The 15,056-nt window shown below is 35.1% G+C and overlaps 1 protein-coding gene across 9 annotated transcripts in view; it reads left to right on the top strand.

The window, feature by feature from the left end:
• Nucleotides 1-15,056, top strand: part of SLC4A10 (solute carrier family 4 member 10) — a gene marked incomplete at both ends in the record, with an annotated part of 310,841 nt that overhangs the window by 276,897 nt on the left and 18,888 nt on the right. For all 9 annotated transcript variants that reach the window (XM_082841780.1, XM_082841783.1, XM_082841781.1 and 6 more), the window contains 4 exons: nt 637-750; nt 1,995-2,156; nt 9,237-9,488; nt 10,888-10,956. In XM_082841780.1, the coding sequence (XP_082697906.1) occupies nt 637-750; nt 1,995-2,156; nt 9,237-9,488; nt 10,888-10,956 (597 nt within the window). The remainder of the gene's footprint in view (nt 1-636; nt 751-1,994; nt 2,157-9,236; nt 9,489-10,887; nt 10,957-15,056) is intronic.

A 15,056-nucleotide genomic window follows, 5' to 3' on the forward strand; every position in this document is an offset into this window, starting at 1 on the left:
TAAGAATTTTTCTCAATGAAGGCTTTATAAAAGAGAAATGGCTTTAAAAACTGGCTTACATAGAATAACTTTTAAATTTGCTTACTCTGTTGTGCAAATTACCTGCTGCCATACTTGTAGCTCAGATAAACTAACTAAAATATTATGCTTCTTCAATAAAAATAGATAATTTTATTTTATGGTATTTCAGGTTTATGATATTAAAATGTTACCTACGTGAGAAAGAGTACTAAAATATAGCGAAATTCTAGCTATGCAACCTTATTCTGTGAAATAAATATTCACATACTGGAATTCATAATAAACTTAGATTTTTATCAGCACTGCTGATGTAGTGATATTGTATCATGCAAGATTCCCATAATAAACTTAGATTTTAAATGAAAACAGCACAATCACCATTGTAGTTATGCCATAATGCCTCATTTTTAAAATGTTGAGTGTGTATTCATCCTAATGACGGAGATATAAATATAAATATGACAAGAGTTAGTAGTAATATTATAGTATGCGTAAAATATAATATTATGATATTATTTCATAAAGTGTTTATAAAGTGTGATTCTAGATTATGTTCCTGAGTATTCTTCACTATTTATAGTTCCTTCAAGTGACAAGTGTTTTCATTATGTTTAGGTGCGATCCATAGTGAGCGACTTTGCTGTCTTTCTTACGATTCTGTGTATGGTTTTAATTGACTATGCCATTGGGATCCCATCTCCAAAACTACAAGTACCAAGTGTTTTCAAGGTGAAGTTATCATAGGATTTACTATCATCTCTCCATCTCTGTAGGTCTAATTTTTATTCAGATGATGGCTATAACCCTAGTACTTGGGATTTTCATGAAAATATAAAGAATATAGATTAATATAACAGTAAATAAAATGCCCACAGCATGACTAAAATTTTGGCCTAATATTAAAAAAATAGAAATCACAGAAATGGAAACCTAGAGGCAGCTTGAAAAAATTTTCTGTCAGTTATTCCAGTGGGAATATCTATATTCTTAAAAGATAAGGAAGCATTTTGAAAGTAAGGGTGATGCACAGTGGATAGGTCTTGAAAACAGATAAAATTAGGTCTGGAATAGAGTTCAGACCATGTTACTAACTATGCAACCTTGGGCCAGTTACTTTACCTCTCTGAACCTGTTTTCTCACCTATCAAAAAGAGCTAGGGGGCTTCCCTGGTGGCGCAGTGGTTGAGGGTCCGCCTGCCAATGCAGGGGACGCGGGTTCGTGCCCCGGTCCGGGAAGATCCCACGTGCCGCGGAGCGGCTGGGCCCCTGGGCCATGGCCGCTGGGCCTGCGTGTCTGGAGCCTGTGCTCCGCGGCGGGAGAGGCCACAGCAGTGAGAAGCCCGCGTACTGCAAAAAAAAAAAAAAAAAAAAAAAATAGCTAGGGACTTCCTCAAAGAATTGTCAAAATGATTTCCTTTGGGTCTCATCTCAGGCACCAGCCATGTTTGAACATTTCCCTGAGCCCATGATGTGACCAAACGTCTTTTTGACATTTTTACATAGTGACCTGGATACACATCTAAAATAAGAGTTATACACAGTGGTCAATGTGATATTTGTAAATGTAAATAAATTTGCCAATCATAAATGATAAATATTAATATGATTTTATTTAATATAGGTATTGATTGAGAACACAAATTTGTGAGTCAGTTTGTCAGAGCTGAAATCCTATCTCCACCACTTACTAGCTTTGGGACCTTGAAAAATTTACTGAACCTCTCTATGTCTCAGTTTCCTTATCTGTATCTTCTTTAGACTGTTGTGAAGAAAAAAATGAGTTAAAATATTTAAAGCACTTAGAATAGTGTCTGGTACCTTATAAATGCTTTGTGAATATTATTATTATTAAATATATAATTCACTTGGCATATCAGTTTATAACTAGGGTTTTCCTGGTATTATCTGTGAGACAATTTGATTAGGTATTCATTAATCCAGTTAATAACTGTGCATTCTTTAATTTTTCACAGCCCACAAGAGATGATCGTGGCTGGTTTATTACACCTTTAGGCCCAAATCCATGGTGGACAGTAATAGCTGCTGTTATTCCAGCTTTACTTTGTACTATTCTAATTTTTATGGACCAACAGATTACAGCCGTCATCATCAACAGAAAAGAGCATAAGCTAAAGGTATATTTTAACCTCCATTTTAATGTGAATCATTGTGATTCAACGGATGTCAATTATACTTTATACTGATGTTTATTATATTTTGTATTCTATAGTCATTTGCATAGTGAAATATTAAAATATTTTCAGATTCATAATTTTATTTTCTATATTCATGGTACTTTGTCTTACGATAAGTTTAAAATTCATTCATTAATTATTAATTAATTAATTTAATTATAGCACTTGGCTGAGCTCTGAACTCTGGAACCCTACCTCCAGGACTTAAAATTTAAAAACATTGCCAAAGTTCTAGCTTTCTTTACCATGTTTAGCTCACTGTAATGAAATAATCTATTTTGGTGAAGTGTAGCTTTACCAATTTGTCTTACGTCTGGGGTTCTTCTATTTCTCTGTTTGACCTTAAGTATATCTATTAGATTGCATTCATTTTGGAACAAATTACATCTTCAAATAATTCTCATTTTCTTTAGTCGTTCCTCCATCTATAATGTCTATGACATTAAAACCAGTCATAAATGTTATAGTTTGTGACATCTTTGTTGAATTTTAGTGCAGATTCTAATGACTTTCTTTTACAAAAAGAATAAATATGAATGTATCTTATTTATTATATTCTGACCCTGCCATTTGGCAACTGTGAAAAATTAGCTGTTCACTGGTGTGCAGTTTGTCTGAGATGTGTAATGTGAGCACTATCATTTATAGGAATATGTTAAATAAAATCAAAAAAATCATTGAATGGTTAAAAGTACTCTGAATCAAACCTTACAAAAACAGAACAGGCACAATCTTGTTTTTTCTGGTGTCATGGGATAATTGCCGGCTATCTTCACATACTCTTTAAACTCTAGGAAAAGTTTCATTGTCAGAGCAACAGAAATCATACTTTATAGAATTTTTAAGTATGTTTGTTAGAAAGATTTAAAAATCAGATTGATTGAAGTATTGGATGGGAAGTAGTAATGACATAAGTAGAAGAAAACACAGTTATTTGTAATAAATCTTACTGAAAAGGAATTTTGTCTATTATATTGGGGAGAGTGTGTGTCTCTCTTAAAATAAAGAGTATTCTTTATTCTCTTTGTAGAAAGTAACTTAAGCGTGCTCAAAAACCTTTTTTAAAATGAGTTCATCTTCACTTCTTGTTTTGGTCAAAAAATTTTTTGATTATTAAAGATGTATTCTACCAAAATACCACATGAAGTCTTAGGAACTAGACCAGTGATGTGCTGGTACATGTTTAACAACCAGTCCTCTGTGTATAAAAAGAAATACCCTGATTTATAATGTTTGCCGATTTTCATGATGTCAATACTCCCATCGTGGCCCATTTCAAGCTAAAAGAGTGACATCAAAAAATTGGCAGGAAAATATTTGAAAATTAAACAATTGGTTCTTATAAATCTGTATGAGCTGGCTCCAAAATACTGCTGAACTACATTATTCAATATTAGAAACTTTAAATCATTTACAGCTCTCAAAACAAGAAATTCAGATTTCCAAATTAGTAGTCAACTTATTTAATATCAATCATTCAAAAATATTATTTGCTTTTAAAATATCAGCCTTCTGCAAAAGCAAATACCACCACAACTTAATTATTAAAGTTATGTAGTTGATTAAGTAGATATATAAAACCCGTGTTAAGAACTTAATGTTGAATGCTGTTAGTCTGCTACTCTCTAAGGAGTAGGAAAACATTTTTCCTAGACACCAGTTTATTTTTTAAAACTGAAAACATCTCTATTTTTCCCATTTCTGTTTTAATCATACACCAAAATTTGTATTTTCATACTACATATGTTGCTTGTTGTTTTTACATAAGAGCATTATAATGGTAATTATCCGATGCCAACAATATAAATAGAAATCTGCATTATCATTTTTAATGGCAGTATATATATTTCCTTGTATGGCACATGTTTTAAAATGAACTAAAAGACTCCTGTTTTAGAAAGAAAGTAAGCTATGTAGTCATTGTTTCCCTTTCAAAGGAAGTTGTTTTTTTTTGGCTTTTATAATTAGACAGAAATATCACTGATTTAACTGAGAAATTTTCCTTGTAAAATTTTTTTCTAAATATTAGTGGAATCATTAAAACAGAATGTGGAAGTAAATGAAGAATTGCCCAAGGTGATGTTACCTTTTTGGCTGTCCTGTATGCTTGCTGTTTCCAGATCTCTCCACCTTATAAATCACATATTGCTTGCTCCTTGTTCTTCATGAGCCCATGGTAGGCCCTTGACATTCACAGACTTTCCAAAGCTCCAGATCAACAAATATACCATATTTACCTCCCCTCTACATGTCGTATAGAATAGCTAAAATATAATAAAGCATTCTTTAAGTGGTCCTTTCAAGTATCTGCATTTATAAAATTAAATGTAGAACTAAAGCATTTACTATTTTTGTCACTGAGACAAACTTGAGACTATATTATTAAACTATATTGCATTATTTGTACATTACTTTTTATTGTACACATGACTATGTAATCAAAAGATTCATATTTTACCCCTTAATAGCCTGGATTTAGTAAACAGCAAATCTGGCTTAATCATAAATTTGCTACATTGCCGCAAGCAGAAGAGTTAGACTTTTCTTGGCCACTATGAGTCTGAACACCCCATTCTCCTCCTTGGATATGGATATTTGCAAAGTAAGTTCCTTCCAGTGAAGACATATTTTATCTACACCGAACACTTTTTTTTTTTTTTTGGCCTTTAACCCTTGTCTTCTCTAAGCTTCGCTACAGTGTGGTCTGCTGCTACTGATTTTCCTGTTAATAACAGCAAAAAATCACTTTCTCAGAATGTTCTTTACTCAGAGTAATGGTTTGTTCCATAGCCGCTCTCCCGCCTGTTGCTTCCCTGAAGTGTTTGCACAGTCTCTGGCTTTAACTTGAACCACATTGTCACAAAAAGACACATGTTTCTTGAATATATCCCCAGACCACAAGTTAACCACATTTTCAGCTTTTACTTATTTTTTTTTCCTCCCTTGAAAACCCATTTTTGCCTTGGTTGGAGCATTCCCTGAGATAGTTTAATGAATGATGATTTCTAGCTTCTGTATCAAGCACCTGGTAGAGGCCACATCATGTATCTAAGTCTACATCACATATCCGAGTCATCTAGAAATTCATCATTTCATTCTTTATCTCTCTCAAACTTATATTTTAGATCTTTTCACTTTTTCTTCACTTCCATTACCAAATCCAGTAGTTGGTTTTCTTTTAGAGGATTTTTTCCTGCCAGTAAAAATCTCTTTATCGTTTTGTGAGTGTTACTGTATACGTAATAAAGCTGTGTTGAGATGAAGAGTCTAGCCCCAACTCACAGGCTAAGTGACTAACTCCTCCCTCAGAATGAAGAATTTCAAGATTAGCAAAACTCTCACTCACTGCACCTCATGATCCTTTGGGTCACTCAAACGTATCAGAAGTTGCAAATGTAAACATTTGAGAATGCAGATTTCATCTATATTGTATATAGACGTCAATTCATACTCTCTCTAGCATTTCTCATTTGTTTGTTTCTTCCCTAGAGAAGTGGAATAAGCATTGGTTAACTGAATCCCTTTGAAAAGCATTAAAAATATCCACTTTTTTAAAAAAAAGTACATTCTCTAAAAGTGGATAGTTAGATATTATCTTTCAGAAAAGAAAGTTTCTGTTAAGATACAACGTGGGCTTTTCTACATGTTTCTGTAGACAGTTCAGCCTTCTTTTGACATCATTTTTAATAAACAGCAATACAATTCCAGATCACTTGAGTAAATGGATGCATTTGCAACATTCATTTGGCACTACATTCTCTTGATGATTATGGCATTTGATATGTTCTTTTTTGCCCTCTTTGTCAGCCTGGTTCTTCATGTCAATCTATAGTCTTTTATGTGGTTAACTTGACAGATGCAGGAAGTTGCTGCCAAGCTTTGAGACGAATTTTTTCAGCAGTGGCATCTGGGTATCAGATGGTCCTCTTGGCTGGCCTCTTGTCTTGCTGCATGTTGGTTTTAGTGGGGTCTGGTGCAGCATCACCTGTTGCTATGCTCCCTTTTCCTCCCATATGTCCATTTCCCGTGATTCATGGATGAATGTGAGAATAGAAGCTCTGGTTCTGTCTTTATTTCAGAAAAAAAATCTACAGAAATATGTTAGAAGGTGCACAGTTCTCTCTCTGACAAAGGGATACTTCCCTTTGGCTGGCATGCCTATCAGCTAATAATATGGTTACAAAGACCATGTTTTTAAAGACATTTTAAATGAAAGGCAAGAAGAAGGATAATGACTAATTAGTGGAAGTGCCAGAACTGCTTTATTTCCTTTGATTCACATTAAATTAAGATGCTCCCATTGTTGTATAACATAATCAGGGGGAAATTGTATTTTTGTTTTTATTATCTACTTGGACTTTACAAAGCTTGCTTTCTAAGTTTAAAAAGGAAATTATTCCCTCGGAAAGCATTATTTTGTCTGCTTCCTGCAATCTAGAATCCCACTGTTTACATTTGTGTCATATTTTTAAAACACTAAGACAAGGGCTGTAGGAAATCACTCTCATGAAGGCCTTCCTCATATTATTAAGCCATAGGGAGCATGGACCCTGGGAGAGTCCAGGGTGTGCTAAACGCACAAGCCTGACTCTCAAGGCCCCGTGTCCTTTGCCCTCCTCTAATGTTTACCTCTCAGCTACTAGCACCTCTTCCATTCTCTCTTAGCAGTACCACAACTTTGCAAAACTGCCCAGGGGGCACCATTCACATTGTATTGCCTCAGCGATGGAGGCTTAAGGGTCAGGTCCTTCGCTGTTCTGTATTCTTCACACTCCAGAGTTCCTAGGACAAGACACTCCTCTAACTGGTTAAGATGTGGTCCTTTAATGGGACTAAAATTTGAGTTCTATGCAACTACATTTTCCAAAATGTTCTGCAAAAGGACCAGGGGACCAGAGTATGGCCCTAGTGAAGCTAGTTACACCTTTTTGGTCATGCTGACACCAGGGTGTTTCTCTTCCCACCCTCCATCTCTTAATAATGAAAACCTCTCCTGAGTTACTAGCAAAAAAAGGTTTCTAGAGTCATATTCACAAGGGAAATTGAGTTTAGGCATTTGGGTGAACTGGAGCATTGCCCCAGCTAAGCTGACCCAAGGAGGGGTGCCACGGAATTGGTGACAATGCAGGAGGAAAAGGTCCTTATGTGGCATCTCTCATTTTCTCCTCGCTGTCATCTCTTACACTTTTATAATTTGTCAGGGATAAGCAGAAAGGGAAGGAAGTACAACCGATTTTAAGGGTGTTTTTCTTAATAAAACAACAAAATAAAATAGCAGAAAGAAAACACTGCCATGACAAATACATATCAGATACTCGGTATGTTTCACCCTCCAGGCTCTAATAGCTTTCAGATTAGCTGGAAACTGCTTGCAGCTTGGTAAAACTGCCTGTAAGAAAAGCCAAAATTATTCCTCTAGAATAATTGGTAATTTTTGCTCGTGTTCATAGTACTAAATTTAGCAGCTATATTTATTTTAAAATTATACCTGTTTGATTCTAAAAACTTTCAATAATGCATATTTCCTTTTAAAAAGGTCAATCTGTAACTTTCTGATTGCTTATTGTATGTCAATGATTGCACTAAAAACTGAGATATACTGAAAAATTGTATGACAAGTTTACCTGCCCTTAAGAAACATTTATATATTTTTATTGAGGATCCTTGAAACAACTGAGTACAAAAGAAAAATGTATTGTTCAACTGCTAGAATATAATAGCCCCTAACATTTACTGGGTACTTACTAATATATCAGACATTGTTCTAAATGATGTGCAAAATCATTTGCAAATTATTTAATTCTCACAACAACCCAGCAAGATGTCTCCTGTTATCATCACCATTTTTCAGACAGGGAAACAGGCACAAGAAGTTAAATGATTTGCCCAAGACCATTGGTTGAGCCAGCATTTGATTCCAGGCCACCTGTCTCCAGAACTTATACCCTTAAGCATTTTATTACACCACCTCTCATGAAGTAGTCATTAAGAGTTGGAATATAAAGTAGCATTTGCTGCCTCTGAGGCTTTACACTGTCAATTTCCTACGGGGGATGGAGGAAGAGGGTAACTCGGTTCTTCTCCATTCTTCAGTTTGTCTCCTCAGAGAACTCTTAGCTAATCACCCTCCGCTAGGGAGCAGTCTCCAGGTCCCCACACCTCCACATGTCCCTTGCACCCATTTTTCCTCATTTACATTTCCTGCCTGGTTCAGGAAATCCTCTGGAGGCCAGTGATAGCACAGGAGGATCATAGAGGAGATAGAAAACACAAAAACTATCACTTTAAGGAGAGGCCAAATTTTTCCAGTGCTGAAACTGGAACAGATGAGAACAAGATGCAGTAGTAATATATTAAGATAAAAATGAGTATATATGGAAGTTTAGGTTCTATGATATTATTTTTCCCAGTAAAAGTCAGCCATTGAGACAAAACAGGGCAATTGGAAACTGAGGGTTTAAGAGTTTTTCTTTAGGAGCTATTAGCAGAAAGGCTTCTTTGGTATTGTCAGGAAATGGTTTCTAGTCACAACCAAGCCATTCTTAGCTCTGCTGTGGACACAGCCCATACTTTGTTTTCTCAGCCTGATGCCTGGTATATAATTGATGCTCAATATTTTTCGTATGAATTAATGATGAAAGAATAGACATATGAATTGCAAATTAACCTGCCCATTTAAGGAACCAAAGTGAAGTGACTGTATTTGATAATGACTTTACCTATTCAGTAGAAGTAGAATGGAAACTAATGTACCATTAAGCCAGAATTACATTAAACCTATTAAAATATGTAGAAGCCACTATAATCATAATTGCAGTAGGAACACCTGCAACTTTTCTTTAAGTGGATTATATATTTTGAGACTGTTATCTTTTTAATTTATTTTGCATTTTAGAATCAGTTCTACAAGATTCAAGATAGTATCTCTTTTCTATTCTTTACTATTCCATGGTGGTGGTGTCATTGGTCTCTATGCCAAATTCAGGTAGTATGAGAATCCTCTTTTCTTTCTCTTAACAGAAAGGTTGTGGGTACCATCTGGATCTATTAATGGTGGCTGTCATGCTTGGTGTGTGCTCCATCATGGGCCTGCCGTGGTTTGTGGCTGCCACTGTCCTCTCCATCACTCATGTCAACAGCCTAAAACTGGAATCAGAATGTTCAGCTCCAGGAGAACAACCCAAATTTCTTGGCATTCGGGAGCAAAGGGTTACTGGGCTTATGATTTTTATTCTTATGGGTTCATCAGTCTTTATGACCAGTATTCTGAAGGTAATGAAATCTGCCTTTATGAATTTGAGAGAAGGAAGAATATATTTATTATTGCTTAAGAAATTTCATTTGAATCTAAGCCATCAATTTATAAATATTGTATGGCATGTGATGAAAGTGATGAATTTTTACCATGTTTATATAGCTTCTTAACAAGGGAAATTATGTGCTATATTTTAGAATCCTTAAATACATAAAAAAATTAAATCTGGCAGAGTAAAATTTGTGGAAATTATTATTGTAATTTTGAAATGAAAATCAGGTTATGGGAAAGAGTCACTCATCTCTGACTGACCTGTGACCTGAGTTTACTGTAGGCCTACACAAAATAAAGTTTCTATTTTCTTGTCAGTGGACAGATATATTTGCAATTAATATTACTTAATATAAGGTGGAGGTACAGAGATAAGCGATGTCATGGTCACGGCCACATATGCAGTTTTGTATTTTATATGTTTCATAAAACTACTACATGAACATCATTATTATACATACTTATTTTTTATGTTTCAAGTAGTTGAATCCTGAACTTTCTGAATGTATTTGGGTTTATTAAACCCCATCATAATTTTACTAACAGCTATTTTTCTGTGTATAAAATTAATCTCAATTTATGAAATAAAGTATGTATCACTTCTATCCTTAAAAAAATAAAACAATAAAATAAAATAAAATAGTTGAATCCATTTTAAAGAGCATTAAAGAGTAATTGTTTTGTCATATAATTTTGACAGGTACTTCAAAGGTGTGTTCATTGTATTTTAAATTATAACTCATTTTAGTTGTCCATACTTCGAAAATTCTAATTGAATTATTTAATAATTTATACAAGTTTACCTTTATTTAATAATTTACACAATTTGCAAGAACTAATTTCTATGTTATATAAGTAATTATAGAGAAAAAAATGATGCTGAGGTATTCCAGTAAAAAGAGAAAAATTGAACGGTCCACATGTTTACAAGTATCTGGTAAAGTGTAGGAACAATGTCTAAATGTTAGCTCCATCCTTCACCTTTAATCTAAATATCTTACCATTGTGAAACAAAATTCAAATTTCCCTAAAGCAGCATAATAATAATAGTTAATATTTATTGTTTATTATGTATCATATGTGTTTTTATTGGTTTTGACCTATTAAATACTTATAAAAAACCTATTATTATCCCTTTTTAGATATTGGGAAACTAAGGCACAGAGAGCTTAGGTAACTTACCTAAGGTAATGCAGCTAAAAAGTGCTTAGAGCTGGGATTTTAACCCATGTCTTCTGGCTCTGCCCTATACTGCTTCTAAAATATTTATTTATTTTTCTGTGTTTTTCTTTGGAAATGCAGAATATATTGACCACATTATATTTGAAAATAACTTGTGCCTTTTTTCTAATTGTTCTTTTACAGTTTATTCCTATGCCAGTGCTATATGGAGTGTTCCTTTATATGGGTGCTTCATCGCTAAAAGGAATTCAGGTAAATTACAGTAATACAAGCACATCTGTGATGACTTATCTTAAGGTCTGTTGATGCTAAGTCATGTGGTAGCTAAAAAAATGCCATTATCTGAGGAGCAGCTTTCAGACTACAATTAAATTTCTTCAAACTGGTTCTTAATCTGAGGGTACTTTTGTTTACTATGAGTATATTAAAACTGTAAAAGGTTTAGACTTTATAATCCTTTTAGAAAAAGATAGCAGTACATTTAAAAATATATCCAAATACTTCAGATCTTTGATACTGTGATCATGTATGTGGACACCTATCTATGAAAACAGAAAAAAAATTTTGCACAAAGATGTTCCTTGTAACACATATTATCAAAATATTGGAAACAACCCAGTTATTCAACAGCAGTAAAATAATTAAGCTATCTAAGGAACATTAGTTTAAAATTGATAAATATGATGACTATAAAAATAATACAGTAAAGATGCTTATGACAAAGTGAAATGCAAAGTGAAAAAGTGGAAAAATGAGTTGTAGCTATGATAGGTTTATAAAACTGTGAGTGTGGGTGGATTAAGAAGGAAGGTAGAGAAATAAAGACAATTTATTAAGGTAATGAGCTCCTGGGTGATATTTTTTCCTTTTATGTTTGTTTTCCTGTTGTTATTACAATTGTCTTTATAGAATTATTTTGTAAATTAATAAGGAAAACCTTATTAATTGTTTAAGTATTGGTTAAATAAATATAGTTTTTGTATTAATTTCCCATTGCTACATTACAAATTGCTATAAAACTTAGTGGCTTAAAACAGTAAACATTTATTATCTCACAGTTTCTGTGGGTCATGAATTTGGGAGCTTATTAGCTGGGTGATTCTGGCTCAAGATGTCTCACGTGGTTGCTATCAAGATGTGGACAAGAGCTGCAGTCATTTGAAGGCTTGAATAGGACTAGAAGGTGTATGTCCAAGATGGCTTATCATATAGCTGAGGGCAAGAGACATTAGTTCCTCTCTGGCTATTGGTAGGAGGCCTCTCCTTCAGACACTTAAATGTCCTCACACTAGAGAAGCTAACTTCCATCCCAGTGAACAATACGAGAGAGAATGAGGGCAAAGTCACTGTGCCTATTGACAATCTCCAAAGTCACGCACGGTCACTTGCACTTTTCTTCTATTTGTTAGAAGCAAGTCATTGTGTCCAGTTTGCACACACAGGGAGGAAAATTAGAGTCCATCTCTTGAAGAGAATAATACCAAAGAATCTGTGGACACATTTCAAAAGTACCACAAGATTATTCTAAATTTTTACGGAGGCTGTTGACAAATTATTCCTGCTTATGTTACTGTAGTGGGTTGAATAGTGCCTCTTCCCCCCATTCATATCCACCTGGAATCTCAGGATGTGACCTTATTTGGAAATAGAGTCTTTGCAGATGTAATTAGTTATGGATTTCAAAATGAGCTCACCCTTGATTTAGGGTGAACCCTAAATCCAATGACTGGGGTCCTTATAAGAAGAGGAGAGGAGAGGACACAGAGAGACATAGGGAAGAAAGCCACATAAAGGTGGAGGCAGAGATTGGAATTTTGCCACCACAAGCCAAGGTACATCAGGAGCCAATAGAAGCTGGAAGAGGCAAGGAAATTTTCTTCCCTACTGCCTTGAGAGGGAGCATGGCCCACCAACACTCTGATTTTGGAATTCTGGCCTCCACACTGTGAGAAAATAAATTTCTATTGTTTAAGCCACCAAGTTGTAATTTGTCACAGCAGCACTAGGGAACTAACACACGTTTCGACTTAAATTTGCCTTTGAATCATCTTGTTTTATAACAACATTATTGTTCCAAAACACTTAAATTTTCTTGAAAAAGAGACTACTTTTGAGGATTATTTATTGTGAAGTATAGTTTGTTTTTGTTGGCTAAAAGTCAATATAAAGTACGACGTTTTCTCTGACAAGCCAGACTCACTGCCATTCAGAGACCTACAGAGGAAAAGTCATCTGAATAAGTGCTATGAATTTGTCAAATTAACACTTTTTAAGTGGAGCACAGGGTGCTGGATGGTGAACTGCGGTTCAACAACAGACCACAAGAGAAACTGAAATAGAGAAGTTTATCACTCACAGGTCTACACAGGAAGTACCTGGCCTTGAGGGGCCGCATGGGGAGGTCCAGACAAAGTGAAGACAGAGAGAGGGAGACAGGACTTGGGACACATGCTTTTATTAGGGTCAGTGGGTGGAGTGCTTTGGGGTTCCTGGGCTAAGGCCGAATTGAACTCTTCAAATCGAAAGAGCGGGGTTTTGGTAAGCTTTGTGGGAGTCTTATCTAAGGGGTGTATAAGGAGAAGGCAGTGGGGGGCAGGGGAGGTTGCTGATCACAAGGGCCGTTGGAGAAGCTACATCAGGAACTTATATCTATTTGCAACTCTCCAGGCAGCTGTCTAAGGCGTACATTTGCATGAGGGGTTAGGGTAGTTTAAGGTCACCTCAGGCTGCTTGATCAAACAAAGTGGATGATAAGGCAGAAACACTATGGAATAGCTTAGCTAAACTCTCAGCACTGAGGGACAGGCAGCACAGGAACTCTTTCCCTGAATAAACAACTAACCAGCTTCTGCCTTTGGGAGAAGGAAAACCACTTTAGCCTTAGGATACTACTGAATGTCAGAAGGCAAAACTTTAATATGAAGTTACTGTAAGATCACTGAACACCCAAAGTACATAGCATGACTCTGTTCATCCTGCCACTGGGTAAAATTAACTTGGGAGAAGGAGATGGTTGAGAAGTGTTATGCATTTAATTTTACTCAAACTACATTTAATTTGCTCAGCTGTAACTTCATGTATGAAAAGTATATTTTAAAAGAATTGGTTTGGTAAGGCAGATAGGGAAGAGCATTGAAAAGGTCTTGTTTATTTCTTTTGCTGGGTTTTTTTAGGTTTTTTTTGCCTTTGGCAGAGGTTCCATGAGTACTAATTTCAACCGTAAGTGAAAAGTATTTATTCTTAGGCCTCGGGCTCACATCAATATAGCAGCAGAAGTTTAAGAAACAAAGTAGAATCATTTTGATAGGCTGCAACAGGTTTTTCCCCCTAATTGCACTCACATGATTTTATACCCGTGAGGTTTGGAACTAAACAAGAATGTCAAATTTTGGAATTATTTGGGGTGTGAATCTTTCAAATGAAAGTTGAGGAAAACATTATCAAAGGCCCATGAGAAAAGTACAATGAGTTCTAAATAGCACCAATGAAACAGCAAATAGGGTTTCACACTGAGAAACAGAGTTAGTGAAAATTTAAGTGAGCCCAAAACTCAGGGAGTTGAAATTCCTATTTGGTATTTTGTGGTTCACTGGATGGGGAAACGGGATACTGATATTAGGACAAGATCAAAGGCAAATGCAAAACTCAGAATACGTTTAGGATGATTATCATTACTTGAGTGATAATAATTAAAAATGTGCCGAATATCAACCGTTCAAGAAGCATGTCCATTTGTTACCCTGTTTGTTGGAGGGCCCTATGTGTTACCTGTTCAGTAATATTAAGAAACTTATCTAGGCTTCTCACTGTGCAACATGGCAGAAAAAACAGATTCGTGTTCTCATGAATGCTGTTTCTGTACTCTGATATATAACCACATTTATATTCACTCCAGCACTTCAGGAATCCAAAGTAAAGCAAATGTGCCATTTAAGCAATAACAAGGGAAGCACTCACACACTGAAGTACATTTATGCAATAACATAACTTCACAAATGGAGAAATGGTGGCTGGGAAAAATTAGTTCTATAGAAATTGAAGCATTCGGTTATAACCCTAAGGATTTTACTTTATTTCTTCCCTATTGCCACCTCCACCGTGCACAGTTTTATTTATTTAATGACATCTAATTTTAAGAGATATTTAGGAGGTAGAAATAAAAAGACCCAGTGAAATATTTGTGAACAATATAGAGATGGATAAACCAGAAACTAATTCAGCACTTAGTACTCTGCATAGAAGGTTTTCAACAAATTTTTTGGAACGTATAAATGAATATGAATGAATAAATGAACAGTGGATGGGCTAAACTATGTATGATTCTGGTTTAGAAGCCTGAGGGAAGGTCATGC

Source organism: Leucopleurus acutus, assembly GCF_964270905.1.
Source record: "Leucopleurus acutus genome assembly, chromosome: 6".
Taxonomy (NCBI): domain Eukaryota; kingdom Metazoa; phylum Chordata; class Mammalia; order Artiodactyla; family Delphinidae; genus Leucopleurus; species Leucopleurus acutus.